The 26,301-nt window shown below is 42.7% G+C and overlaps 1 protein-coding gene across 1 annotated transcript in view; it reads left to right on the top strand.

Moving 5' to 3' along the window:
* The first annotated feature begins 677 nt into the window (after positions 1-677).
* The window catches only part of LOC310707881 (uncharacterized protein), a 38,017-nt gene continuing 12,393 nt past the window's right edge, over positions 678-26,301 (top strand). The window contains exons 1-11 of the mRNA XM_083505338.1: positions 678-1,315; positions 5,477-5,639; positions 7,416-7,565; positions 8,400-8,560; positions 9,089-9,262; positions 11,592-11,733; positions 14,399-14,586; positions 15,018-15,159; positions 17,268-17,471; positions 24,231-24,251; positions 24,481-24,770. Of these exons, the coding sequence (XP_083361464.1) occupies positions 1,145-1,315; positions 5,477-5,639; positions 7,416-7,565; positions 8,400-8,560; positions 9,089-9,262; positions 11,592-11,733; positions 14,399-14,586; positions 15,018-15,159; positions 17,268-17,471; positions 24,231-24,251; positions 24,481-24,770 (1,806 nt within the window). The 5' untranslated portion in view covers positions 678-1,144. The remainder of the gene's footprint in view (positions 1,316-5,476; positions 5,640-7,415; positions 7,566-8,399; positions 8,561-9,088; positions 9,263-11,591; positions 11,734-14,398; positions 14,587-15,017; positions 15,160-17,267; positions 17,472-24,230; positions 24,252-24,480; positions 24,771-26,301) is intronic.

Below are 26,301 nucleotides of genomic sequence, written 5' to 3'. Positions count from 1 at the left end.
GGGAAAAATTCCTACCATGCCCCATGCGGCGACAGACCGAAGTCCATAGCAAAGTCAGAGACCTACCTAGAGCCTACCTAAAGGAATGGAGTGCAAAGGGGGGAAACCCCCAGAAGGAAAAAAAAAGCCCCAAATTGGTTTCAGCTCCAAAACTAGAGATAACAACTCCTGAACATCAAGCAGTTTAGAAATCAAGCAACACCAGCAGCGAATGCTGGAAATTCTCTGTAAAAGGAACTTGCTTGGACAATTCAACAACGGAATCCTCCAATAGATTTTAACCTTTGCTGGATCCAGGACCACATGGATTAGAAGGGACTCAGGCATTATGCAGACTAAACCCCACAAACTGACAACGACAGTTAGTCTATGTGCATATAAGTCTCAGATGAATTTCCTGTTTGTCAAAACACGAACTTATCCAGACATGTAAGCCTACTCAGACCTGTAAAAGATGACATGAGTTTTTACTTCTTTTTAACTCAATGTTGAAGAGGCAACAACAAAGCCGCTGGGCTGCCCTTGAGTTCCTGGAGCAAATGAAGCAGAGCCGGGAGGATCCCAATCTAGGGTGAGGTTTGTCTCAGAAGCGGTGTTGGCAAAGCCCCAAACTGTGGTGGTGAGGAGTTCCTGGAATGGGAGGTGCTGTGGGACTATTGTGTATGGGGTGGGACAGGGAGATATTCCAGACAGGGGAGCCTTGATGCCAGTGCACTGGTTCTCTCCATGTCTGAGTGCAAATGAGGGTGTCATTGCTACAAGAAGGCACTGGCAGCGTTGGTATGGAAGCTGCTCCCCCCTCCTTGTAGTTCTGGGCGGGGTAAGGGTAGGGCATTGGCTTGGCATATTTATGCCTGCTGGGTAACTGGTGTGCAGGATTACTTTGACCAAACAGGCTTTTCAACTATTTGGTTAAAATGTTATCAGGCTTAACTATCTTGATAGCAAACTATCACTAATTGAAGATGCTGCAATGAGATCTTGCCGCTCGCATCTTTGGCTGGGGAGTATATAACATGCTGTTGATGAAGAAACAGCCGCATTTGGCAGCCGTCTCAAAAAGAAGCAACAAACCACAGGAGAAATCACAGTTAACTGACAGCTGTACAAGGAGGATACAAAGACAGAAAGAAGAAGCAAAGAAATGGCAGGGATCTGGGAACTTTTTACTGTTCTGTCCGTGAGTCTTCTGATTCTGCACTTCCTGAAACAGGTCTGGTCACGAAGACACTACCCTCCTGGTCCTCTTTCACTTCCTATCATTGGTGGTCTCTGGCGGATGGGGATCATGGCTACTCAAGAAACGCTCATTCAGGTACCTTTTCCTAATAATTAATCAGCCGGGTAAGAAGCTTAGCAAGAAGAACTGCAAATTATTTTCTTCCTCAGGTAACTGGGGATAAAAGTGTTTTGTTGGAAAAACCTTGTGTCTACATTAATCAATCCAGGGATTTTGGCTTGCTAACGATTCCACCCAATATTCTCTCCTTCTTGTTGACTTCTCCACCAAAAGTAATTTCAAAACCAAATCCTTTGAGGGGTGGTTGAAAGAATTGGGAAAGTTTAGCCTAGAGAAGAGAAGATTAAGGGTGTGACATGACAAAAGACTTCAAATAACTGAATGGCTATTATCCAGAAGATGGAGCAGACTTGTTCTCTGTTGCTCAAGAGGGAAGGACTAGAACGGATGAATAGAAATGGCAAGAAAGTAGATTGTGACAAAAGGCTTAAGAGAAACTTCAGAATTGTAAGAGCTGTTGAGTAATAGAACTGACTTCCTTAGGAGGTAGCGAGCTTTATGGTCTTATGCTAGGGATACTGTAGTAGTCAGTGCTATTTTTCTAGAAAAAGAGGAGCACTCCATAAGCTTCTCCTTTAGAATGGCAATGGTGCCCACCTTAGAGGTGTCAGAGCTCAGCTCCTGTGAACTGGTGTGTGGGAAGCCCTGGTAGTAGTTGTAGCCTGCATTGCAGATCCTGTGCTGAGCAAATGTTAGAGCAGATCAGATACATAAAACCGGTCGACTGCAATTAATAGGCAGATCATCGGGTAGTTCCTTATCAATCACGGTCGATCTGCCCCTGTCAGTATTTTCCTCCGCCTCTGGCTGAAATCCCAAGGAATGCCTCCTGTCTTAGTGTTTCATTATGCATCATGATGTAGCCCCCTAAAAAAAGCAACTCTTGCAACTCCCCCTAAAAAAATCTCAACAACTCTGGCAACTCTCCCCTAAAAGAAAGTTCATCAGCTTTTGGCAATTCTCCCTAAAAATAGTTCAACGACTTTGGGCAATTCTACCCCCAGCCCCTGCTTCCAGTTAGCCACCACCTTCCACCCACCCACCCCATACATGCTCCTCCTCCCTCCAATAACAATGGGTAGATCACTGCCAGTTTTTTTTTTTTATACTGGGAGTAGTCGCTTGGGAGTTGGACATGCCTGGAGTAGATTATCTTCAAGGCTCTCGCATGCCCTTCTGGCTTGCACTCTTTATAAATACTTGAGGAATGAGATTATCACCCCTCTTTTATTGTCCATTCCGGGTCACCCAACCACTGCCACTGTGTCCTTTCTTTTGGCAGATCAAGATGAGCAGGTGACAGCAAAGGTTGCAAGGTTTTTAGCTGGGGCAATCAGAATAAGATCCACTATTTGATTATTGATTCAAAACCCTAAAATGTATTTTATATAATTACTTTTTATTTCTATCTGTCGGATGCTGTGTGGTGGTTGCTCATGAGTAACCAGGCAGGACTCCGACCTGTCTTTTGCAGGTTTTATCGTGCAAACTATTTACAGTACAGATACACAAAGTTCATGTCCGTCTTAGTCACTTGCAGAATCCGGGAGAGGCCCCTTCCGGCTTCTCCCCCAACATAAGAACTTCGGCACCCCAAGCCTCCACCTCCCCTCCTTGCATTTCACCCCTCTGTGCAAGGTGGGCAATGGAAGTGGCATGCGTCCCTCCTGGCCAGCCTGGCTAGGTGAGGCGCTGGGGCTCTCAGCAGCATCCTCGAGCCCTTCCCTCGCTTGGCTGGCCCCTTCCCTCTCTTCTCCACTGGAGGTGTGGCTTTTCCCACCGCTGGAAGAGGAACTGCTCCTCAGGATTTTCGGGGGCTCCCTGTATCCCAATGGCCCCCCTGCCTCCCTCCCCTGTTCCGATGGCAGTCCCCTGACACTATCCTTTCCATATTGTATTGTTGTTTTATTGCTATGGCCGATGGCTGACAAAAATAAATATTCATTCATTCATTCATTCATTCATTCATGGCTCTTTGCAATTCCATCACATGATGTCTCCTATTGTCTCCTATTGTCTCCTATTGCATTATCCCATAATCTTTGCTTTAACATCTTTTGGGCGCCTTCATAACCCAGGTAATACAGTTGGGGGGGGGTGACAGACCAATAGAGGTGGCTTTTTTAGACATGGTTTTCTGCCATTTGCTGACAAATTCCTCATTGGTCAAGTGTTGGTACAAACCCTTCCCTAGATCAAACACTGAAATCCTGAGCCAATGTTTTAGGGCAACCCACCACGCTTTAGTTGAAATTGGGCATTCACCAGCTTCCAACAGAAGTATGGAGTTGGGGACACAGTTGGGTACCTGCAGCAGAGATTGTAGAAATTTTGCCTGAAAGCCATCTAGCTTTGGCAGGTCCCCATTATGCCAGACATTTGCAGCGTACAGGACTTGGGAAATGGGTTTTGCATTGAAAACCCTTAAGGCTGCTGGAACATATTTGCCGCCCTTTGTGAAAAAGAATCTGAGTATGGCTAGCTTTGTGATCTCTGCCTTTTGAAGGGAGGTTTCCCAGTGGTGCTTCCAAGATCCTGTATGATGGAATGTGAGCCCTAGATAACTGAAGTATTTGATCTGTTCAAGGTTATAGCCATCCAGCACCCATTTAGACCGGGAGAAGCTTCTTTCAAAAACTAAAATTTTAGATTTGTCATAATTAATGGATAAACCATTTCCAGAACAATAATCAGAAAATTTCCTCAGCAAATAATTCAAACCTGGTCTGGAACGTGAGATGATGGCCGCGTCATCAGCATATAACAACAAGGGGGTCCTTCTCATTCCTGTTTTTGGAAGGTGTCTATCTGGGTCCATTAAGTTATCTTCTAGGTCATTTAAGAATAGACAAAACAATGTGGGGTCCAGAATGCATCGCTGTCTCATCCCCCAAGTCATCTCGATGCTGTTCAATAACTGTCCCTGCTGGAAATTATAGCTGTGGTTGACACCCACAGGAAGAAGACAGGTGTTAGCTTTGGGCATTGACTCTACACTAGCATGTTAACGTTTGTATGAATGGGATTGCAGGATCATGAATGAACCATTGTGGAATAATTTTTGTGTTTTGTGTGATTTTGTGAACAGTTTCCATAGCATAGTAGACCCAGTAAGTGATAATGTGGTGGTGTTTTAGCACAGACCAACCGATACAGTTGCACTTACACTGACAGTACCAGGAACATTTTCATAACCTTAACAATACGTAACACTACATTTATACAGAAAGATACGCTTATAGAAGAAACATATACTTATAGACTGAAACAAAACATACTTATAGGAGAAACTTATATATTGAAACAACAATACATTTGATACATTTTCAAAGAAGATTACATAGAATCAGTATTGAGAAGTAGTATTGATATGTGCTTTTCTGAAATATCACAATGGTGTGCAGCTTTATTAATACAGTAAATCATTTCTCATAACAAGAGCTATGTGGAGAGTTCCTGGGATTCTTTGGAGGAACTCATGTGCTTTAAATGTAGGGGATGGGGGTGACCTAGAAAATGCAGTCTACTATTCTACACTCCCAATATCTTACCCCTTTTCCACAGGCTAGTGGATGGTAATCAGGACAAGACATTTTCCCCAATAATCTCATAGCTTTCTTAAACTGTTAACTTGCTGTATTTACTCAAGCCTAATGCACCATCGAATCTAAGGTGCACCTTATTTTTTGCAGTGGTAATTTGGCCAAAAAGGGTGAGCATTAGATTCGAGTAAATACGGTAGTTTCCCAAAGGGTGTGTGGGGCAGCTCTGCCTATCAAGGAACATTTGCGATGATTCTGGTCCCATTAACCATCTCCTAGCTAAACTCCCAATTTCACTAATGGACTGTTTGTCACTTAATGCATTGTTTTTCTGGTTGTGAAGAACCTTGTCAGTATCCCCACGCCTGTACTGTTCTAATTCTATGCAAGAGCAAGGCAGTCAGGGACAGGAAGGGGGTGTTTGCTTCAAATGGGTGTTTGGAAGATGGAATGACCCAGAAGAACGAAGGGAAGGTGATAAGGCAAGCAATAGGAATCTGACAGGAAGAGAAAACTAGAGGAAAGCTGCACACAGCCAGAAGCTGGAGCGGTGAGGAAGGCTGTAGTCAATGCATTAACTTGAATTGATCTGCTTGGTTTGAATGCGATATTTCTCTTTTGATCCAAATGGCAGATAGCAAAGCAATATGGAAATGTGTACTGTATATGGGGAGCATATGTACCAGCAGTAGTACTATCTGGATACCAAACAGTGAAAGAAGGCCTTACAAACCATTTCGATGACCTGTGCGACCGACCAGTAACCCCATTCCTGAAAACTGCACTTAAAAAGAAGGGTAAGTTTTTGTGAAGAGTGATGGGCTTGAAAGACCTTTTCTCCAGAGAAACCACCAAGCATAAGAGAATAATGCTCTGAATCTTTCCATCATCTGGAGTTTTCTCCAGCACATGAGCTCTTGAAAGTAGCCATTGTACCACATTTGTCAGCAATGTCTTTAGGCACTGAGATTACCACATCATCCTTAGTTTATATAGTCTGTTACATAAAAGCCAGAAGTCTACAAAAGTTATGCAAATGTGGAAGACATAAATTATCAGGAGGTGCTCAAAGAGGAAGTTTTGCTTGCTTGGAAGGATGAAGTGACTGATAAGGAGCAGAGTAATTGAATGTACACGAATCTGGGGGGAAATCTAAAAGAATCCAGAGTAGGTGGTTGTAAGGAGGGTAAACGAAGGTAGTGTGGGACTTGTAACTTAAGTTATCCTTTGGGAAATGCCTATGGAACACTGAGTTCTTGAACGTGGCAAAGCCCTGCAGTAAAATCTGCATACATCCTGAACAGTGTTGATCTGCCTGTTGGCCAACTTGGCAAGCCATCAAAGAAAACTGATGACGTTTGGGCCAAGTTGCCCCAAAATGTCAGCCAAAAGGTGCAGCTAGGAGTCTTGAGCTGATTGACATCCATGTGCGCCTAAAACATGTGGCTCCTGGTACTTTTGGATAGAATCTATGGATGATAGCTCAAGTCCAGCTTGAAAACATGTTGATGGAGAAACACCTGTTGCCTTCAGTGGCCATGGCATGGGCTGCTAATTTAGAACAGAGGCACAAGATGTGCACAGGTTATCCCACTGAGGGCGCTCTCTCTCTCTCTCTCTCTCTCTCTCTCTCTCAACATATAAGGTTGTAGTCAATATTAGGCATACTCAGAGCAGACCCACTGAAATAAATGGGTGTGATGAACTTGGGTCTATTAATTTTAATGGGTCTGCTCTGAGAAACTGGATACAGCCAGTGTTTTTTTCCCCTAGAAAATTGCCAAGGTTCCAGGTTCGATCCTGCATGGGGCAGCTGCATATTCCTGCATTGCAAGGGGTTGGACTAGACGAGTCTCAGGATCCCTTCCAACTCTACAACTCTATGATTCTGTGATGTCCATGAACAAGTGAAGGCAGTGGCCCAAGCAAACTGGAGTTAGTAGGCCCAGGGTCTTGGATGGCAGGCCAAGAGAACCAAGGTGCAGATGCAGGGGCATGTTATTAATAATAATAATAATAATAATAATAATAATAATAATAATTCTACCCCGCCCATCTGGGCGGCTTCCAGCAAAAGATTAAAAATAGATTAATACATAAAATACATGTAGACTATACAAATTGCTTCAGAGAAGCCTTTAAGCAACTGGTAGAGCTTTCTTGTCAAGATGGGTGCCCCACCCACTGAGTGCTGCATCTGGACAGCTGTAAGGCTGCACCTCAGCAATAATAATAATAATAATAATAATAATAATAATAATAATAATAATGCATTTATTATTAATACCCCAGTCCCAGCCCACATAAAGCATGTTTAGTTGCTGGCCTCACCTTAGTGTTGCTGGACCTGTCCCCAATGAGCGTACATCGGGGTAGGTCAGATGTCAATTACATATGTAGCAGTCCTTGTCCGTACAAACAGGAGGCTCAGAGTTCTGCTCAGCCCTGTCAGTGAGCAGCCCTCCAGTTCCTGCTAGGCAGGGGTTAGGGGGACATGAGAGAGCAATGCCAGATAAAACACTTCTTTGTAACATTGTAAGTAATATTTTCTCATTGATTCTTGATTGTCTTAGGCATGGTATTTTCAAATGGTCACATCTGGAAGCAGCACAGACGTTTCGGTGTGATTACTATGCGGAAGCTGGGGCTGGGGAAGAAAGGTATGGAGCACCAAATAGAAGAGGAGGCCACTGAGCTTGTGAAGATCTTTGCGCAGGCAAAGGGTATGTGATGCTGGATAATGACACTGGATAATGGTGATGGATTTTGTAAGAATCAAGCTTGATACCAAGCTCTGCATGTTTATGAATGTTTGCAAGGTGATCAGCAATATTTAGCAGTGCATAATTTTTTTGCAGCAGACAAAAAATAGCAAACCAAATGACAAAATTTTCAAACATCCATTAATTCTACAACTCAGCTCGTCAGCTCTGAATTGTTTTATTGAACTGCTAATTAACATTAACATTCAGTGGAATTCAGTGGAACATTCAGTGGAATTATTGGGGGGTTGGTAGCTTCCCTTTTTCTTTCAGTAGCTGCTATCAGCTAGAAGGGAGAGAACAATAGATGGGAAGTTGAGGTGATGTTTCTAGGGGGAAAACTTAAGTCTAAGCAGAACTGGTGTGTGCTATCACTAGTGGGGAGGGGAACAAGATGTGGGAGAACCAGCTGAAGAAGGTTAAAGGGAAGGAGGAAACTGAGCAGCTACTATTAAGCTCCAGGTATGGTGGTGAGAAAGGGCTTTCAAAGACTCAGCAACAACCACCTCCAAGTCTTGCCAGCAGAGTCCCATGCACATTTACTCAAAAGTAAGTTCAATTAGCCTTATTTCCAGATAAATTTGCACAGTATTGCACTCCAAGCACATTTTGGATAAGAGGCTAGCTGTTTCTTTGCAAAAAAAAAAAATATTTCCAAAATGCAAGAGCAAGCTGAGTTAATTAGCATTTTACAAGCTTCATACAAAATGAGTTCATGCAAGGGCATTTCAAGAAAAAGAAAACGTGTGAATTAATGCAAGCCTCATCAATATCTGTAAATAACTTCATTTTCAGGACAGCCACTTGATCCATCACTGCCCATCACAAATGCAGTTTCCAATTTAATATGTGTTTTGGCTTTTGGGTACCGATTTTCCCTTGAAGATGAAAAGTTCCAAAAAATGATGGAAGCTGTTGATTTTTGCTTAAAACATGGAGGTTCCATAATTCATGGTGTGAGTAATTTTTTTTTTTCCTGATGGGTGTCAGAGAGGCCTTCACCGCCATAAGTATTCACAGAACTATTCTGGTACTACTCTTAGAGTAGTATGTCATGAAGGTATTCAAAGCAGACTTGCTAAGCACTGGACTAATAACCTCAACTCACACACTAGAAAAACACGCTTAAATAAGGATAGTAGTGAATATTAAGGGAGGTAGAAGTTAGCAGGTGCAGAAGCCTACTAAATAAGATTAACCTATTGATATGTTTGCCTTGGACTTCATCAGATTTTGGAATGTGGCCCTAGGTAGGCAGAAAAAATTTTTCCCCAGCCCATTTTAGAGAGTTTGGCTTAGGACAATGGGTTGTTTTAATCTGTGCTCACTGTCACACAAGTGTATCTACTTCTCAGGGTTGTTTTGAAAATAAAGTGGGCGAGGGAGATATATCACACTGAACCGCTTGGAGAAAATGTGAGATTAAAATGTATTGCTAGACCAAATCATGAGAGTGACAGGTTTTGTTTTCTTCTTCCCTGCAGCTGTATGAACTCTTCCCATGGTTGCTGAAACATCTCCCAGGACCTCACAATAAGGCATTTTCTTCCATAGAGCTAGTACATTCATTTGCAAAGGAAGAGGTAGAAAGGCATAGAAAGCAGCAAAAGGATGAGCCTCAGGATTTCATTGATTTCTATCTACTTCAAATTGAGAAAGTAAGTATCCAATAATAGCTCAAGACACTTTAGTGCATGAAACGAAGCAAACTCGGTTGGATTTAGCAGAAGTCCAACACCTGGAACCATCTTGCTGCACCATTTAGACACACATTCCTGGTCTCATCTATGAATTCTGAAGGCAGAATCAGAATTCAAAATGACCTTAACAGATTGAAAAACTAGGCCCAAATTAACAAAATGAATTTGAATAGGGACAAATGTAAGGTTCTGTGTGCTATGTGATCATGATTATGAAGCCCAGCTCCCATACTTCTGAGGATTAGTGGCTATTCCACACATGATTCTGTCCTACAACAATGGGAAAAGATATGTTACATGCCACCACAATCTCCACAGCAGTGCGAGAGTCCAGGGGTCTGGGACTTTACCCAGGGTCTGTGTATCCTTTGAAAATGTGGCACAGTGGAAATGGTGGTATCTTTATGATATATGGTTTACACATACATACAGCCTGAGAATGCCTTGGAGAGGTTCAGAGCATTCACACCCTAAGAAGGCCTTGCTTCCCCCATAAATACAGTTCTGGATTCAAACAGAAATCAAAGATGCTCCAAGATTTTCCTCCCTCACATATCAGGCAAACTGCCGTCCTAAAAACTACCAGAAGCCTTTTGTCTTACTAACTAATGACCGCTCCCCGCTTAAAATGGGGGGCGCCCTTTGCGTGGACGCGTGCAGCCCCTAGATCTGGAGCGGCTCCAACAGCATAGGCTTGGCTTTGCCTCCCCTCAGGTGGGATACCTGGAGGTCTCCGCCTACCTCAGTCAGTTGCCCAATCCCACCTGGGGGAAGCGTTGCCAAGGAGACCAGGCCAGGTAGGGGAGGGATTACCTGCCCACACAATAGAGGGAGGATCTTACCTAGGAATCCTCACTTGGCTCCAGAGCTTCTCCCACCCTACCCACCCTCAGTTAATGTCTTATTTTGCAGGTTAACTTTTCTTCACAGGTTTTGCAGGTTAACTTTTCTTCACAGGTATGCGGGCGCTGCTACGTTAAGGTCGCTGTTAAAGGGCCGGAAAGGAATTTCCCTGCATTGGCAGGTTTCGCCTTTCCCGTAGCAAAACGTCACAACTTTGGCGGTATCAGGCCTTGGGCGGAATCCTTTTGTCCATCTTCCTCTTGCGGTGGTGATACCAGGGTTTCCCGTTAAAGGGGTTTTCTGAAGGGAGGCTTTGGCCGTACACCGAAAGGTCGTCATTGCTCTCCCCTGCGGTGGCGGCGTAATGGGGGCGGCTATCTCTGCTTGAACATATGTTCTCCAGAGCCGGCCCATCCCCCCCCCACACTGGATAACCCTGATGCTCCCTAGGTCCCCGGCTGGGGACCGGGGAGGGAGAACGCCCAATGCCTGAGCCAAGGTCTACCCACATTTGAAATTTAATAAAGTTGTGGCCAATTTAATCCCATAGCACGTTGTCTTGAGTCGTTATTCCACATGACGGGGGGACCGTGCAGGATCTGGGGACTCCGCCTGTCTACGCAAAACCAGGGCCTAGGGATGGACTTTACCCATTTGAATTTCTGGCAGTGATTCTCCTAATGATCTCTCTACTTTTTCTTCAGTTCACAACTTAGTCTTTACCAGGCTTTGTTCCCCTAATGACCCACTGTCACAAGGCAGGAGTTCAATGCATAGCACAGTTTAACCCCCAAATTGTGATTAATTCTAACTTTTATTGGACCCAGGAATTTAGGATGTCTCGCACCCCACAAACTCATATCAGATCTATCTATCTATCATTTATATGCTGCCATGTAACATTATGTTCTTGGGGGAGAACTTAAAAGCAAGTCCTATCAAAATGAAAGATCCCCCCCCCATCCCCACCCTTCACCCCATCACCTCTCATGCTGTGGGTGCTTCCCCAATCAGTTTGATTCCATTTTGGGGGTAGGAGAAAACTGGTTGATGAATGGTTTTCGGACAACTGAGCTGCAGAGCTATTCAGAAGTGTAGGAAGTCCCAGATCTGCTTTGAGAAACGTTGTTAGTGGGGTGATTTGATTTGGAAACTTTTCCCAGATCACCCCAGTTCAACTTGTAATTCTGTGTTTTCTTTTTATTACCTCTTATGGTACATGTCTTCAGAAGAAAAGATCATTTCCTGTACCCTTTACACTGTAATGCTGTTTTAGATTACTACTCCAATCCATGACTCTGTACAGATATCTCCCAGTACACTCACCTGTAAAACATATTATTAGGTGTTGCAATAGGAAGACACCCCCCACCCCAAGGTCAGATAGATTTTGTGTGGCCTGTAAATAATTCCAACATTTCACTTTTTCCATTATCGTCAATAGAGCAAGGATGACCCCAACTCTACCTTTGATGAAGAGAACCTGGCAGAGTGTGTTCTTGACCTCTTTATCGCAGGGACAGAGACGACTGCTGCTACTCTGCAATGGGGATTGCTCCTCATGGTGTCTTATCCAGATGTTCAAGGTGAGGGAGAACTTTGCAATGGAAGCAAATGGATCCCTGTAGGGAAGAGCTTAGATTTATCTGCTTTTTTAGTAGTAGGTTGTGATTCTTCCAAGGTTTCATAATGGGTGGATGACAAATATTCATTCATATCTGACAATCAACTAAAATGTATATATATGTATTTTTAAACCCACACAAAACACTTCAGGCCTAATAACCTATCTTTGAAGTTTAATTGAATAGGTGGGACATGTTCCAAGGAAAGGTTTTATGGCTGTTTTGGAAAGGCTCAGTGAACTGAACTGAAAAGATTTGATCTATATCTGATATGCAAATGTAGTTTCTCCTACACTTGGCCGTACATTAGAAGCGATCATCAAAGGCATTCTCAACTGCAACAGCTTAGTACATTAAAATCAAATAGATAGAAGTTCAGTCTCCCCCTGGGCATCTAGCACTTTGGCGGTATTTCTGCCTACTCCTCATTTATTTATTTATTTATTTTATAACCCATCACTGACTGAACCAGTCCATACTTCACCTGTCATACCAATTTCCACTGAATGAATCAATTTGGGAAGCCTGAGTGGGAAAAGGTGAGCCAGATGGATTTGGCAAAAATGGTGCTTGTTGTGTGTCAAGTAAGCTATGTGGGTGTATAATATGTATATTTAGCTGTCTGCAGATTAATACTACCTATTAGAATATATGGGAACGGAGATTCTGTGCTGACTTGTCAACTGTACTAGATTAGTCTGCTGGGATAATGTTATTGCTTCTATGCAGAATGCTCAAAAAGGTGCTAAAATGCGTCACCACTTGGATAATGAACATCTCTCAGAGGAAATACACAGAGAAGTCTTGGTCTGTGTGCTAATGTCAGCTACTGTCATCAACAACGTAATTTTGTCAGTATCCCCCCCCCCCCCGCTTCATTGGAGGCTCACAGCTGCCACTCTGCGCTTTTTACATTCTTGAGCCTCATAAGGGAAAAGGAGGGGAGTTCTATGATCAGGATGGGGAAAGCACAGAGCTCTCACCACTGCCATTTTACCTTTTTACATGAAAAAAGGAGGGATAGCTGCTAAGGATAGGCCTCAGTCCTGCTGTTAGGCTGTTAGCTATCCTTTTCCCCTTTCCTGCCCTGTCTCTCTGAGGCACTGATAGGAAAAGGCAGGCCAGAGTGACCAGGCTGCTGCTGGTTACATTCCTGAGGTAAAAAAAAGTGAGGAGAGGCCCCAGGGGACTCTGTGGGGCACCTTCACTCTTCCTTGAGTATCTGTGGGCTCTAGTTGTGGCCAAATGCCATTTTGCTGCTGCTGTTGCAAGCTGCTTCACCCCTGCTGCTCCTGCCACCTCCTTGGTGTTCTTTACATGGCGTCCCAAGATGGCAGCCGCAGGAGGGTTGGTTGGCCCTCAATCCGACTCAGGAGCGTCATCGCCAGCTCTCCTCCTCTGCAACGCGCTTGTGCCTGCTTTGCAGATTTCACCACAGAAGCATTCGCTGCAGCAGAAGGCCTTGGGGCATGGCTGAGCAGGGCACGGTGTGGGTCGCCAAAGTGGCCAAGCAACCACTTTGCCCTACTCCTGGCCAGGAAGAAGACAGGGGGGAATGGGCAGGCATATAATTGTGCCAACTAGCCCCTTTTATTTCCGTGCCCTGGCTGCAATCCTGACTGACAGCAGCTCTCCAGGGTTTCAGAGAAGGAACACTCCCAGCCATTGACGTAGCCAGGATTTTTGTTAGTGGGGGCAGGCCTTTTGTTAGGAGGGGGCAGAACCTCAATTAGCTATTTATTTATTTTTATTTTTATTGCTATGGGGGGGGGGCATCTGCCCCTACCTGGTCCCCCTCCCTGGCCCCCCTTGGCTATGCCCATGCTCCCATCCCTGACTGGAGATACTGGGAATTGAAGCTGCCACCTTCTGCATTCAAAGCAGATGTTCTACCACAGAGCAATAGACCTTTTCCACATGCACCTGCATTTACTTAATTGTTAACTTCTTATTTCCAGGATGCTGCCAGCATATATCAATGAGCTTCACTTAATATATCAGGGTCTTTTCATCCCACCCTACACAACTTGATTGTCAGAAGTTTCTCACATTTAAACCAGGGTATTTTAAAATAAAGCTTCATTTTAGATTTAGATTTAGATTTAGATAAATTTATTGTCATTGTCCGTATATACACAGTATACACAACAACGAAAATCAAACACCCACCCAAAGACCGGGTTCACATATACATTTGCACGTATCTCCGAACTCTCATCCTATTTAGACATAATCTATAAAACATAACATAATCCAGAATATAGCATGACCTATTAAAAACATAACATAACCTAAAACCTATCTCATTCCTTCCACTCCCTACTTACTAAACCTTGCAACTGGCCCTGAGATCATTATTTAGTGCAATCAGAGCTCTTGGATAGAAACTGTTCAGAAGGCGTGTGGTTCGTGTTTTCATTGTCCTATATCTTCTGCCCGAAGGCAATAGTTCAAAGAAGTTGTGAGCAGGGTGGGTGGGATCTCTCAGAATATTATGTGACTTCTTCAAGATGCGAGACGTGAAGATCTCATCCAGGGTTGGTAGTCGGAGCCCAATAACGTTCTGGGCAATTTTATTTGTTCGCTGTAAAGCTTTTTTTTCCCCATTTCCCACTTTTTCCTGCAGATAAAGTCTACAAGGAGATGGAAGATGTTTTAGATTCCTCCCTTCCCATTTGCTATGAAGATCGAAAGAAACTGCCTTACACCAATGCGGTGATGCATGAAATTTTGCGTGCAAAATATCCCTTATTAGTTGGGATTCCCAGACGGAGTGCAAAGGATATGAAGATGCGTGGTTTTCACATTCCAAAGGTAGGAAACATCTGTATATTTTGAGAGAAAAGAGCATCTGATGGTGACACTTTGAATTAAGCATCCACATGTGTAATGCAGAGTCTGAGGAACTAGGGGGGGAAACCCTGAAGGTTAATAAACTGTTACGATATTTATAAGCCAGAGACTGATTGTGTAAGCAATGTGGGATGAAGCCCAGATACTTAAGACATAACCAACTTTATCAAGATTAATAACTTCCCTTCACTATATGATGACTTCAGAATCCAGTTTAATTATCTTTTTCAACTGAGTCCTGGTTGATATCACTGTGTTGCCTGGGGACAATGACGATACAGTCTTCCCATAAATCTACTGCGTGTGCCAGCCTGCCAGCTCCTAGTTTTTCAAAGCCATTCTGAAGTGTGCTGGTCCGGATGCATTCTGAGCCAACTGTTTCTTCTTTTCAGGGGACATTTGTTGTTCCAGATCTGAATTCTGTTCTTGTTGATCCCACACGATGGGAAACACCTGAAGAGTTCAACCCACACCACTTTTTGGACAAGGATGGAAATTTCAGGTCTAGAGAAGAATATCTCCCATTTGGAGCAGGTATGCACAGAAATAATTTACAGTTATATTTAGTAGCTTGCTTCAAAGAAACTGATGGTCAAATGTGTGTGAACAAATAAAAATGTGCAGGCACCATTCTAACTAGTTGCTTTGTGGTAATGAATCTGCTCCCACTTTTCACTGTTTTTAGCTAAAGACTACTAGAGGGCCAGTGTACCTGCAGGAGCATCTCCACCCCTATCATTTAGCCCGGACACTGAGATCCAGCGCCAAGGGCCTTCTGGCGGTTCCCTCACTGTGAGAAGTGAGGTTATAGGGAACCAGGCAGAGGGCCTTCTCGGTAGTGGCGCCCGCCCTGTGGAACGCCCTCCCATCGGATGTCAATGAAAAAACCCACTATCTGACTTAGCAGACATCTGAAGGCAGCTATGTATTGGGAAGTTTTTAATGTTTTATGTTTTATTTTGTTTTTAGTGTTCTGTTGAGAGCTGCCCAGAGTGGCTGGGGAAACCCAGCCAGATGTCCAGTGTATAAATATTATTATTATTAATAAAAATAATTAAATTTAGACAAACACACACAGAGTGGGATAGGCACCAGACAAAAACATTCCTCTTTACCCAGGCCTTTGGCCGGTATAATGTATGGCCTGTTAAATGTGGGTGTGGGGAACTGATGTTATGATTATTTTATCATTTTGCTGTATATTATTTTGTTGTGTGTTGCGGTTTTTATTATGCTGCATAAATTATGTTCTTAATGTTATACACCAGTTTGGGATCTTAGGATAAAAGGTGGTATATAAATCAAATCTTGTTGTTGTTGTTTGATTAAACAGTGAGAGGGCCATGGAAGGATCACATGTGGTTTAAAAATCAGGCTGGGGTGACAGTGCTGAGAGTGTGGGGATTTAACACTTTTCTTCCATGTCACTTTTCCAATGTGAATTCCCCTTCAAAACACTTTTTATGCCTTAGAGCAGGGATAGCCCTCCAGATGTTGGACTACAGTGCCCATCATCCATGACTCTTGGCTATGCTGCCTAGAGCTGGATAAAATAAAAAATTCCTTCCAGTAGCACCTTAAAGACCAACTAAGTTAGTTCTTGGTATGAGCTTTCGTGTGCATGCACACTTCTTCAGATACACACTTCTTCAGAGTGTATCTGAAGAAGTGTGCATGCACACGAAAGCTCATACCAAGAACTAACTTAGTTGGTCTTTAAGGTGCTACTGGAAGGAATTTTTTATTTTGACTATGGCAGACCAACACGGCTACCTATCTACTACTAGAGCTGGATAGTTCAAGAACCAGATGGAACCACATTGACTATCCCTCCCATGGAGCAACTGTCATCTCTTGAAGAGAAATTCAGTTTGGGGAAATGGTTTAGAAGTAAAGGGGTTAAATCCTCAGCTCCACCAGCCACACAGCTGCAGTAAGAATTGGGGCATTTGGTTCCCGTGCTTGGTTTTTTGTGGGGTTTTTTATTTATTGTCAAAACAATATAGAAAAAAGAATGGATCAGTTAGAAACCGTAGCTCTGCTGTAAATTGCATGCACTTCCATGTACAGAATATTTTTCTCTGCATGGCTACTGCAGGAGCTGAGCCCAGAACAAACAGCTGCTCCAGCCTCATTCTCTCTTTCCATTTCTTCTTTTTGTTGTAGCTTCTGTTACCTCCATCACTGTTGGACTTGGTAGCTGCCACTATTGGCCACCAGGTGTCAGCTCTGAGATTCACACACAGGCAATGTGTGATTAAATGCACTTTGATTTACCGTATTCCTTCTCTTATGTCCTTCTGGCAGTAGTTAGACCTGCTTTCCCAAAGTACTACATATAGTGATGCAACCATGACCTGTATGCTCCATATCCAAATGCTCACGCTGCTTTCAAGCATAGTCTTCCTTTGGGAACTGCAGCCACTCAAGGTCAGCTTCCAGTATCTCCTGGAGCAAAGCCAGGATCCTTAGGATGTCAACCCAGAGGATTCAAGGGAGATACTTTGGGAGTAGCTGTTTTCCAGCTTTTTGTTGTTGTTGTTATTGTGGCTAAAACTACTAGCTGAGCAAACCAGATGAACTGGAGAATAGATGGAGTTGGTTATGTCTCACTTGCTGCTTCCCCCTTCTTTCTTTTGCAGGGGCTCGAGCCTGTGTGGGAGAGCAGATGGCCAAGATGGAGATATTCCTCTTCCTAACCACCCTGTTGAGGGCATTCCGCTTCCAGCTGCCAGAAGGAGTGAAAGAACTCAATAAAAGGCCTGTTTTGGGGCTGACATTGCATCCCCACCCTCACAAACTCTGTGCTATTCCCCGCTGCAGTGCATCAGGAAGCCTATCAAAATAATTACCATGGTTTGTTTATTTATTGCCATAGATTTCTCCATTATTATTATTTTCCACTTTGACTAACATTCCGTCCTTGGTTTACTTAGTTCTACTATCATTGGACCAATTAAAATATCCCTCATTTGCAGCAGGGGCAGAGTTTGGTAATCTTTGATAATATGGCATTCATATTATTCCAAAATTTGGCACCCCCAAACAGATCTTCCCAATGATGTGTCTTCTTAATTTTGTGCCCCCTCGGCTCAGTGCCCTGTAGAAGGGAACCTCCCACATTATTTTTATTTAAAATAATAAACCCCAATAACCCCCCTCCGACAAGCTCATTTAAAAGGTCATAGAATGTTTAATCAGCCAAAGGCCTGGTTATAGAGAATTTTTTTTCACCTGGTGCCTAAAGGTGTATAATTAATGTGCCAGCCAAACCTTCCTATGGAAAATATTCCACAAACAGGGAGCCACTGCAGAAAAGGCCTGTTCTCATGCTGCTGCACACTGGACTTGTATTGATTTGTATTTGAATTGGTATTGCTATTTGGTATTGGCAGTCACAAAATTAAAAGACGCCTGCTTCTTGGGAGAAAAGCGATAATAAACCTAGACAGCATCTTAAAAAGCAGAGACATCACCTTGCTGACAAAGGTCCATATAGTTAAAGCTATGTTTTTCCCAGTAGTGATGTATGGAAGTGAGAGCTGGACCGTAAAGAAGGCTGATTGTCGAAGAATTGATGCTTTTGAATTATGGTGCTGGAGGAGACTCTTGAGAGTCCCATGGACTGCAAGAAGATCAGACCGATCCATTCTGAAGGAAATCAGCCCTGAGTGCTCACTGGAAGGACAGATCCTGAAGCTGAGGCTCCAAGACTTTGGCCACCTCATGAGAAGAGAAGACTCCCTGGAAAAGACCCTCATGTTGGGAAAGATGGAGGGCACAAGGAGAAGGGGACGACAGAGGACAAGATGGTGGGACAGTGTTCTCGAAGAGACAAACATGAGTTTGACCAAACTGCAGGAGGCAGTGGGTGACAGGAGTGCCAGGCATGCTCTGGTCCATGGGGTCACGAAGAGTCGGACACGACTAAAAGACTAAACATGGTGTATATTGGACTTTTGTAATTGAAAATTAATTAAAAAATTATTTAACAATTATCTCTGGGTCTGGGTCAGTTCATATGGAGAGTGACAGTCCTTCATGTATTGCTGTCCTGAGCCAATAATAGGTATAGCCAACATTTTGAATTGGGCCCAGAAACTAATCTGCAACCAGTACAGTTGGGCCAGGATTGGCATTACAGTGGTACCTTTGGATACAAACGGGATTCATTCCGGAGCCCTGTTCGCATCCTGAAGTAAACGCAACCCGCGTCTGCGCGTATGGCGATTCACCACTTCCGCACATACGTGTGACGTCAATTTGACCGTCTGCACATGCCTGGGCAGCGAAACCTGGAAGTAATGCGTTTCGCTACTTCCAGGTCGCCACGGAGCGCAACCCGAAAGTGCTCAACCTGAAGCAACTTCAATTCAAGGTATGACTATATATGCTTGAACCGTCTTGCAACCTGGCTGCTGAATTCTGCACCAGCTGAAGTTTCTGAACAGTCTTCAGAGGCAGCTCCACTTATAACACATTGCAACAATCTAACCTACAGGTTACCAAAGCATAGATGACGGAAGTTAGGCTATCCTTGTCTTGACAGGTGTGCAGGTGGGCCACCAGCCAAAACTGGTGGAAGGCCCTGTGTGGCACTGAAGCCACCTGATCCTCAAGCAACAGCAATAGATCCAGAATTACCCTATTAACTTGTGTAGGAAATTTTTAGGCAGATTGTTTATACTTCTAGGATGTAAGGGTACAAATATATTGCCACAATAAATGCTGAGCCTTATAATTACTATCATTTAATTTGTTCTTAGAGTTAACCTCCCATCCTTTATTCTTCACTTTCAACTGAGCCAAAAGTTATACAACCATAATAACATCAAAGCAATTATAAGAAAATATAGGTTAACTGTTAGAACAAATTAAATGATAGTAATTATAAGGCTCAGCATTTATTGTGGCAATATATTTGTACTCTTACATCCTAGAAGTATAAACAATCCGCTTAAAAAATTTCCTACACGAGTTAATAGCCCCAGACTGGCTTTGTCCCTGGTCGCAGTATAACAGACCCCATCAGGAAACTACTGAACCTGATTTAACACAGCAAGGCAACCAAACTCCCACTGACAATTATGTCCCTAGACATCTTCAAAGCTTTTGATTGCTTAGAGTGGAAATACCTATTAGCAGTACTAACTAACATGAAGTTTGGCCCCGACTTCCTACAAATCCTCAAACAAATATACTCCCAAGAACTCATAACCCACCTACGCTCAGCAACCAGAAACATCATAGCCAGACACTGGAGAGACCTGTCAAGAGTAAGCATGGACCAATGGTACCAAATAGTATGAGAAACAGCCCTACTAGAAAATTTAACCAATAAACTGAAACTGACACGGGGACAAATAGAAGACGATACCTTCACCCCGGTATGGCTCCCCTTCATCACATACACAGCCCAACAAGACAACGACAAGAATCCACCAACAGCATATGAATCAATATGGCTAACCTGATTCAAAAACACACACTCACCCCACTCACACACGAAAACAAAGTTCAACACAGCCAGTCACAAACAAGCAACCACACCCTAGGCCAACCACAATTTTTCTCACCACCAAAGGAACACAAGCGAATAGCAAAGAGAGCCTGCACAAATGACGCTGACACAAAAACCCCACATACATTAAGCAAAATAGAAATATCGCCTCCCGACCCCACCCCCACTCACCATGGCCACCTCTTCTCCCCATTTTTCTTCCTAATGTAACCCTGATGTCACAACAAATGAAACTATTCTATGGAAATTGTCACTTGAAAAAAGAGACATTGCACATACCTTTGTAAACCAAGAAAACTTTAATAAAATATTATTTTTTTAAAAGGAGGGGGTAGTATAAACAATGCAAACAATTAAGGGCCCTAAAGCCAGAGAAAGTTAGTTGTTCTTAAATTACATTAAAATCAATGGGACATGTCTTAACATAATTATTTTGAAACAACATACAATTCACATTTGTCATGATAATACCCAAATGTGTTACTTTTTTCCTCAAATTGAAACCCTATTTTCTCCTTCAAAAGCTTTTGATCTTCTATTGTCATATTCTTTATTATCATTATCATTTTCTGGTGATTAATCTTAAAACCGGCTAATGTACAAAAATAATTTATTCATAAGAGTCTGCTCTCTGTAGTGGATTTTCCAAAACTATCATCCAATCATCAGCAAAGGCATGTAACTTGTAAGTTTCTTTTTTAAAATCTTTACCACCAGAATTATTTCATCTTGTCTAATGTCTCTAAGCAAACCTTCAAAATAAAAAGTAACAGGGACAATGGACATCCTCCTCAGCAACAGATTGTTGACAATGTGTCACATCAGTTAAGGGTATTCAAGGACAGTACTGTAATGAACTTTGCAGTAAGAGGAGTGGTTTTAAAGGCCGAAATGCAAGGCACCTGAAGTTAAATCCAGATCAGTATGGAACACCCTTTGGTTTATGGCTCATTTGCCTGGGTTAGCAACATTCACCTTGTTTATTCCAGGATGCCTCCTTGACCTGCTGTGCCTTTAACAATTTTATACTGGTGCACTAGTTGCAATTCTGGTTTGGCCTGCGTGATTCATGCCTGGGAAACAGATGAATGCAATTCATAGTGCTTCCTTTGAAGATTTGGTACCGGCTCTCAGTAGTTTTCCGGGCCCAATTTAAACTATAAAAGTGTTGCCTGATAGAACGCTTTCTCATATATTAAGATCCTTTACAGAGGATGTGTTTCATATGAACCAGCTAAGCTTTCAAAACGGACATTGTCCCCCTGTTCACTTACATCAGGCAAACTGCAGTCCTAAACAGAAACTACTAATCTTTTGTCTTACTGGCTATCTTCCAGCCAGTATCTGACACAGCCTTAGCTTCACTGATGGCCAATCTTAATAGGTTATTACTGCCTCCAGGCGATTCCCTGGCCAGGAAAACAAGTTTAGCCTGTATTTTTACACTGCCACATTAAATGACTGGCTCCTTTTCTTAAGTATTGGTTAAATTCTAACATTTGCTAAATCTAGGGAGTACCTTGCACCCACAAACTCTGGCACCCAAAACCTATAACAGTGATTTTCTTACCTGGTTACCTAGTTTCTTTTGAACAGCCTTAGGCACTCTCTGTTATTTTAATATTGCATTTTACTTGTTTCATAAGCCACACAGGAAACAGCTGTTTATGGTTGACCATAAATTCAGGAGTTCGGCCTACACTCGAGTAGGACCCTGGCAGAGACACAGGCCCGACTGGCATGTTCCCTCCCTCCTGGTCGATCGGGAGCTTCATAAGCTTTCTTCTGCCCAAACATCACAGTGACCGATGCCAACCAACACCGGCACACTTAGGGATCCGCAGAGTTTGTGCATCATGCGTGTGACAGACCTCAACAACTCAGCATTTTGGCTAATCTACTTTATTTACATATAAACACACACGGAGCACTGCAACATGGCTCCCTCTCTCTCTAGCATCAGACAGCAAAGAGAAAAAACAAAACAAAGGACAATAGTCCCACTTCACAGAACACGGTAACACAAACATCCTGTCTTTGTCATTTTCCACTCTGTGGAGTCAAAACATAATACCGTCATGTGAAAGACAACCATCCCATGACTGCAATCAGAGATCAGGAATTTTAACATAAATATGGTAATAAAATAATAAGATGGTTTAAACAGCAATTAGTCCAAAAGACAGCTGTAAGGTTGTTAACCAGGACTTGGCACTGATGCCCTATTATCCCAGCATTTTGCTAACTGCTCTGGCGTCATGTCTTCTTTTGGACTCAATTCAAAATGCAGGTTTGACCTCTCATTCTCCTGGCTTGAGAGCAAGGACTTTTAGACAGACTTATTCCTTTGTCACAGGTGGATACATAATGCCGAGATGCAATTTTCCTGGCCTCTCACTACAGAGACAGCCTGAATTTGTGGATGTGAAGTTCCATGTTATTCTAGGGTTGCCATTTTTTCAAAAAGTAAAAACCAGGACACCCCTAAGTTTTTCTTTGATTGATCCAGGATGAATTCCCCTCCCCCCCCCTCCAGATATCAATTCCCCCTTCAAAATCCCAGTAATATCCGGGAAAATCTGGACATATGGCAGCCCTATGTTATTCAGAAGACCAGGGAATACTATCTGACTCCTCACATCCATGAACCAGCCCCAAAGCAGACTGCAGATGTTCTGACTATTTCCTGCCTCCCTCTCAAATATTTTATTGGGGGGAAGGCAGCAGCAGGACCTTAGTCCCTAGGAGTTGGCTCCTATATTGTAGAGGAAGAATATGCTCTTCACAGCTTAGGACAGCCTTTTTCAACCTTTGGTCCCCAAATGTTGGACTACAACTCCAGTCATCCCCAGCCAGCAGAACCTGTGTTCAGGGAAGATGTAGTCCAACAGCATCCTGGGACGAAAGGCTGATTTAGGGATAACCTGGATTTCTTGGGTGACAGGTTATCTTTTGTTTCTCGCCCTTTGGCTTATGCCTCTAGGTGGTTGCTCCCAACTAAATACCTGACAGGTAAGAAGGACAAACAAAAGCTCAGGATAATCCTCCTAGACTAATGTGTAACTCATAAGACAATTATCCTTCTGATTTCACACTTCTTTAACTTTGCATTGTTGTTTTCAGCTCAAAAATAAACTGATATAAGTATTCTGGAATGTATTTAAGAATAAAGTAACTTTAGAAATGTTACCCCTTGCTTTTTCCTGTAATTCCAATTGCAGTCGTTAACAGTCGTCAACAGGTTTACCACACCTATCAGCCAATCACCCATTCCCACCACCCTTTTGAGTAATACCCCTCTCCACCCTCTCACTATATATAAGGGTCTGGTGAATTTTGATTCCGTGTATCTGAAGAAGTGTACATGCACACAAAGCTCATGCCAAGAACAAATTTAGTTGGTCTCTAAGGTGCTACTGGAAGGAACTTTTTATTTTAGAAATGTGAACATTGAGAGGGAAATATGTTCAAATACATGCATTTTAACAATATGAATTTCCGCTCAGACTTCCTTTTTTAAAAAAATGGAGTGGGACAGAAGACTTATCCTGAGCACATATGAAAAGAAGTGATATAGACAGAAAGTAGATTGACCCATTCACCAAGCAGGGCATAAAAATGGAATCTACACTATGAAACAACAATCAGTGTTATACATACATTTGCAAACTGAAGGTTTCAATATGGATGCCATGTGCAAAAATACACATCAGTTTTCGTGGAGTTTTCAGTGAGGAATCAAGTACCCATTCATAGAAGTTAGTTGGCAAAGCCAGAATATCCGACATACTTTGTGGAATTTTCATCATCGCCAGAGACTGTGGGGAGGCAAAGCCAAAGATTGTGTAAAAATAAAAGGACAGCTTTTGTGTACATATATTTACTGAAGAGTTGTTAAGTTTGTATTCAGAATAAATGTGGTCACCACCATTATCTATATCACCTGGTTGGCTTGGATTATATTAGACTTTGATATGGAAATCTCTTTCCAACAGAAGCAACTAAGAACGTTTCCAGATTGTCGCTTATTTGTGAGAGAAATTTGGTTCATTTTTTCTTTCTTTTTCACTTTTTCTTTTTGCAGTAATAACAGTGACAGGAAAAGGTACTAAAAAGAGTGGGAGACCAGTTCTTTCCTATGTTATATTATAACCTCCCCACAAACTTTGCACAAACAAATCAAGGTGACTACAGTAATTAATAAATAGGTCTAGAAGTAGCCACACGTGCTGAAATAATACATGCCTATCCGATCCCATTCTGAAACTTATTAGATGTGCAAGAGGCCTTGCTGCTTACTAATATGTTAATTATAGTATTTAAAAGGCAGTGAGAAGAGAAACGAAGACCGAATGCAACATCTCTGAGAGAGCCAAAAAGCCACAGGAGAAAAGAGCATTCACCTCTCACAGGTGTGCTGGACAGATACAAAGATACAGAAAGAAAAGGCAGGAGGATGTTGGAAACCATGATAGACTGGATTAAGAAGATTCCATGCCCAGGTCTGAGCTATTTGAGACAGCTCTGGTCACTTAGACGCTACCCTCCAGGGCCTCTTCCACTTCCTCTCATTGGAAGCCTGTGGCGGTTTGGGATCAGACTTTCTTCAGATGCTTTCATTGAGGTACATCTTTCTAATTAACTGATCTGCTTAATTAATTAATAAAACCCACAATGTGAATTGTGAATTGTTTTCTTCCACTGGTAACTGGAAGAAATTATCCAGTGATAAATCATTTCAAGGTGTGAAATGTAAAGTAAGTAAGAATGTAGGAATGTAATGCAACAATTGCCATATGTTAGCCCACTTGCAGCTAAAATAACACAGAGTTTTGCGGAGCCTTTAAACACTAGCGACTTTATTAAGCTTATGCTGAGGGCCTCCTTGGTAGTTGCACCCGCCCTGTGGAACACCCTCCCACCAGATGTCAAGGATATAAAAACTATCTGACTTTTAGAAGACATCTGAAGGCAGCCCTGTTTAGGGAAGTTTTTCATGTGTGACATTTTACTGTGGTTTTATAATTTGCTGGAAGCAGCTCAGAGTGGCTGGGGCAACCCAGAAAGATGGGCAGCCTATACATAAATCATTATTTTTATTATTATTTTATTATTATTAATGTGTTAACAGTTTAAGATGTCAAAAGACTCTTGGCTATTAGAGTGTGTGCTTAGGAGGAAAAAAACCTTATTGACTTGTTTAGTCTACTGTTCAATAAAAGTACTGATAGTTTTTATTGATTTATGTATCTTATAGTAAATTTATATGCACAGTTATTATCGGTCAGTTTTCATATCATTTACTCAATAAACAAAAATCTTCTGCTTGCCTATAACTCCAACAGTAATGATTATTTTTATTTTACAATCATAAAATGACTAGCTCAGCTCCAGTTTGCCTGTGAGCATAGTAGCAAAGGAGACCTTTAACTTTACACAGAGTCAGCCCTGGAAGGCGGGGTTTTCTGTATGACAGAGGTTTGAAAACTGTGGCTCTCCCAGCTCAGCTGGGATAGCTGGATGGTAAGTACCAATAAGGCATCAGCCCATATCCAGCATTTCCAAAGCAGTCATCAAGGAGCACAACAAGCAGTGACACAGAAGGTGTATAGACTCTATGAGTCACAGCTTTTTATCAAAGACATGCATCTCACGCCTCTCTAAAGGCGGTGCGCCTTTGGAGGTAAAGTTAAACTGTTGAAAGGTTGCAACACCTGCTGTGGCTGTAGAGGCCGATATGCGAGAGACATGTTTTGTTGCAGCTGGGGCAGATGAAGGCGTCTGGTTCTGCTGCTGCAGATGCACATGGCGCTTCTTCTCCTCCATTTCTCCCAGATGTCATTCTTCCTCTGGTCACTGCTGTGGATACACAACCTATTTGATCATTTCCTGGCACTGTGGTCATCTGCAAGGGATTTCCACATGGCAGGGTTAATGTTTCCAGCTTTCATGTCAGGTCTGCTGACATCTTAGTAGTACAGTGTTGGTCTGCCCCTGGGCCTGGTACCTAAAGCCAGCTCTCCGCAGAGCATGTACTTGGGGATCCTGCCATCTTCCAGTAGACAAGACCAAGCCAGTGTAGACACTGCTGAGACAAGAGTGTTCTGCACTAAGTTTCTGAGCCATGTACAAAGTGCAAAGTAATGGCAACCTTC

The sequence above is a fragment of the Podarcis liolepis genome (assembly GCF_965112155.1).
Source record: "Podarcis liolepis genome assembly, chromosome: 5".
NCBI lineage: Eukaryota > Metazoa > Chordata > Lepidosauria > Squamata > Lacertidae > Podarcis > Podarcis liolepis.
This window is presented reverse-complemented; position numbering and strand designations above follow the sequence as displayed.